Here is a 4,486-nt window from a genome sequence, read left to right as displayed (position 1 = left end):
CAGCCACTCCTCCCAGCTCTGTGGGGCCCCCCAAAGTGTGGGGCCCAGGACAGTCGCCCCAATTTGCACCCCCACTCCAGGGATGGCCCTGCTCAGGGAACTATCCCAGGGCAACCTCAGTCAGTTCCTTGGGACAAGTGGTAGAATAAAGGAGAGAAACCTAAGGCTCTGGGGGTCCTCTGCCAAAAGGTTTGTGACAAACATCCAGCTCATTCTATTATCAGGGAGATTTTTGTACTTAGAAAGAAGCTCTTTGTTTTTTTTAAGAGTTTGTCCTTGGTGGATTTTTTATGCAAGTAGTTGACTCAGTCTGCTCCTTAAATTTAGGAATTAAAATAAGGCATTAAAAAGGGGGGCATTGAAAAATGTAAAAATGTTTATATGTATGCAGCTGGATCACCTGGTAAGTAATCAAAGCTGTTGCAATGTTATCAGTATTAGCTGCCTGCCTTTCTAAGTTATATAAGTAATGTGCCAGGTTTTGTTGGTGTACAACATTAAAATTGAATCTAAGATGGTAGATTGAAAAACAGATTTTCTGAATATCTGAAAATAAATGTCTATATTCCATTGATTCAGTGTGTTTAATTTGGTAGTCTAAAGATTACTTCCACGTTCAGATATATAATTTACATGGAAAATAAGTAAGAACTGCCTATTAAATCATAAGAACATAAATTGTAGAAATTCAGAATGATCAGCTATGCTGCTGCAGCTCTTCAACAAAATTGATTTTCTTGTAAGCTGTTATGTAAACCTAATGAGCAAAAATTGCGATCTAAATATTATTGAATGCTGCGTTAATTTGAACCATTTTATTTCTCTGTCCTTGTTTGTTCAGGATATAAAATTGGAATCTGGAAAGCTAAAGCTCAATAAGCAACATGAAAATGACTTAATGGAAGAAAAAAAGAATCTAAAAGAAAAAGCATCTATAGTGGCACAGTGCCTGGAACGAAAAGAGGAGACAGTGCAAAATCATGCAAAGAAGCATCGGAGCTTGATCTTCGCTGAGGGCACAGGTGCCAACATAACTGACTTTCACCAAAAACATTTTAAAGAGGCAAAGGCAGTGAAGAAAAAGAAGAACAAAACAAACAAATCTAATTTGGAACCAGATAACAAATTACCATCGGATGTTATTCAGGAACTAACAACAGTTCTGCAGAAAAACAAAGTCCTTCCGGAAGAAACCTACATCTGATTTTTCGAAGACTTGGATGTCAAACACCTGATTATTTCATATGACAAATAGCTGTGTTTTTATTTTTTAAGTTTGTGTACAATTTCTACAATGTAGAGACTATACAGTTGTTTATACACAGATCTTGGTTTAATAATGATAATTATGTTGATGATGTGCGATATAATATAGATTTAAATTAAGAGCTTTTGAAAGTTTTGAAGTTATAAAATTCCATGAATGAAATGTGCAAATTTGAAGCTGCTGGAATGGTTTTTTTTCCATTTACTTGATAGATGCTTTGATTTCATTCATCATTTTTAAGCGCAGCATTTAAGTTAAGAGTAATTATTTTAAGCACTCTTAACTATTGTGTATGCTGTTTCTAGGCTGAGAAGTAATAGACAAAATTTAGTGGGGGAGGAGTGGAAGAAAGAGAGGCCAAAATGCACTGTATTAGCCAAGAACTTTATTTTTTGTAGTTGTCTAACACTAGATAAAAATAAGTAACATGCCGTCAAATTTGATGACACTCTATGCATTTTAGGTATCTGTAAAAATATAAAGTATATTTGTTTACATACACATGGCGTCTGACAGTCATCTCAGTAAAACAAAACAACAAGAAATCAAGGTGTTAGCTCTAGTACCTCTAAACTGTTTCTTTATAATATGTATCAAAGTTGTTTGTTTACAAGTAAAGGAAGGGAAAATTGTGGAAGAAATAAACACAAAAGGAGACAAATGACAATTTTTCATGCAGACTCACCTTGACTTCTGTATTTGTTTATGGTATCTTCTTTCTGCTCAGCAGACTGAAATAAATTTAAAGGAAACTTTCTAGGTGATGGGTTGATTATCCAATTAGGAGCGTGAGGGTGCAACCTTTCATCGCTAAAGTCACTCTTTTGGATGTGGCTACTTTGCAAGTGACACGGGTTGCTACCTGATGGCTGTTCTATAATCAAAAGCAAAACAAATTTCCTAATGGACAGATGGTCCTGTCACAAAAACACCCATAACATTGCCACTAATTCATCCATCACAGAATAGCCAAAAAATTAAATAAGCATGGAAAATAACCTCTCCTTTCACCTTTTAGAGGTGGTCCTACCAAATCAAGGTTGAACAATACACTGATTTTGAGGCACTTTAAAAGCTTAAAATGCTTCAATCTCCTCTGTAGCCTATTCAGAGGCTAAAGAGAGGCTTTGTATTCCTAGATTATCTATCTTGCATCTTTTATGAGCACTGAACCCATTAATACTGGAGGGACATTTTCTGTACACCATCAAAATAGATAGCATGAAATAGTGAAACATTTAAATTAAAAAATTATTTTTTGTATTTTTCTCCCCCATTTTTTAAACCATTACAATATTTTGTGATAATATAAATCTGCATGCTGCCTTTCACTGATGTTAATGGATGCCACAACAACTGTTGTGATATCAGTTACTTCTTATGGTGCTTAGCACTGCACAAATTATTTTGGAGAAAATTGTCATCTGTACTAAAGTTCCTTGGTAATCTGCATATTCTGCAAAGAGATATTGAATAATTACAATATTTAATGTGGTTTTACTTTTAATAGTGTTATGGAATATAGTGAAGACTTCTTCTCTTGCTCACTTTGTACTAAAGCACCATCTGACCCATTCTTCAATCGAAAGCAAGTTTACACACACTTATTTTCCCAGTGCACTGTTGGTGGTAGTGTTAGCACCAATTCAGGTCTTCTCAGTTATTAAGGAACGTGATTAAAAAGCTTTTTAACATGAACTGAAGTCTTGTTGACTACAACCATTGCTTAATGCTACTAAGTACATTCTTAAATGCTTTTCTGGATCAGGGCTTATATATCTTCTGCTCCAGGGAAGATATTCAAGTGTTCACTTTATCTGTCTGAGGCTATTCCTGAATTCACAGTTTACAATAATTCATTTACTCTCAGATTATTTTTTGGTGTGTAAATGATGCACTAATTGCAGCCCATCTTGTATTACATCACTAAGGCTGAGAGTCACCGCAATGCAGAATGTCTCCTATACCAGGAATGGAATTAAAAGAATAATATAAGGTGCACTGGGATGAGTGACCCAAATAAGAGAATAACTTTTCCCATTTTAACTTAACTAAATACATCAAGAAAGTCCTACCTTATTTAGGAAGGAGCTTGCAGGTGGTATGGTATCTGTACAATAGCTGTAAAGGATACAAAAATTAAAGTGTAACATTGTTTACATGGAGGGAAATAAAAGCTGAACATTTACTCCTCAATTGTAGTTCAACTAATGTTGCTTATGACTCTGGAATCATCTTCTACTATTTTCTACATACATTCACATATGTACATGATTTAAATGCCAAAATTATTTAACTTAAATATATCTTCTGTAATTAATGTTAACTCATTTAAAATGCATTACCTTTGAATGTCTTTGTACTCGGACTATTATCACATATTCCATCTGTTTTGCACTACGTGTTTGAGACTCATAAGAACTGAAGACTGTGTAAAAATATCCGAATGGCTGCTGATTTTTTGTTGTTTATAAAATATGCTGAAATAATAAGGGAATTGTAATTTCTATTGAATAAATAGTGTTTGTCTAAGTTGTATTATCACTTCAGAAAATAATGTAATCAAGCAATGTACAAATGTTGAGGCCCTATTTCTACATACATCTCACCAAACTATAATTCTTGCAATGGCCTCATGCGGCTGGTATTATTTATCCTCATTTTATAGATGAAGAAATAACAGTTCCAAGAAATTAAGTGGGCTACACAAAGCAGAAGAATGGCAAAGCTGGGATTACAATTTAGGAACATGTAAATCTCAGCCCCTGGGTTCTTTTATTAGATTCCAGCAACCTCCTTAGTTAGAAAATAGTTAAGTAAAGATAAGTAAATGTTATTTATACAAATCTTCCACACAATATCTGTTCACTCTGCATTTTCATCTTTAAAGAGAAAAAGTCTTTAATACAGTTAGTACAACAGAGGCAATAGGGCTACTATTTTAAGCATAATCACCTATAGTACATTTACAGCAAGTTTAAATAGAAGAATCTTTATTGTATGTGTAGAAGGTGCAAAGAACATAGCCTTTTCATATCTTAAGTTGAATTTTCATGTTATAAGCATTACTTGTTGCTTTATAAAACTGTGTCAGTCACTGAAAGAGTACTGCTTGGAAACCACACAATAGCATTTTTATCATTGTATTTCAGACATAACTGCTTTATTTCGCTAGTTCAAAAATTGAATTCTACTTGATGACTGGTCAGATACAGAAGT

General features: G+C 34.1%; 1 protein-coding gene across 2 annotated transcripts in view; it reads left to right on the top strand.

Moving 5' to 3' along the window:
- Positions 1–3,799, top strand: part of ARAP2 (ArfGAP with RhoGAP domain, ankyrin repeat and PH domain 2) — a 246,403-nt gene extending 242,604 nt beyond the window's left edge. For both annotated transcript variants that reach the window (XM_025212512.1, XM_006030846.3), the window contains exon 33: positions 842–3,799. In XM_025212512.1, coding sequence (XP_025068297.1) covers positions 842–1,204 — 363 coding nt within the window. In that variant the 3' untranslated portion in view covers positions 1,205–3,799. The remainder of the gene's footprint in view (positions 1–841) is intronic.
- The last annotated feature ends 687 nt before the right edge of the window (positions 3,800–4,486 follow it).

This window comes from Alligator sinensis, unplaced genomic scaffold (assembly GCF_000455745.1).
Source record: "Alligator sinensis unplaced genomic scaffold, ASM45574v1 scaffold1122_1, whole genome shotgun sequence".
Classification (NCBI taxonomy): Eukaryota; Metazoa; Chordata; order Crocodylia; family Alligatoridae; genus Alligator; species Alligator sinensis.
The sequence above is the reverse complement of the archived record's forward strand: the minus strand, read 5'-3'. Positions and strand labels throughout refer to the sequence as shown.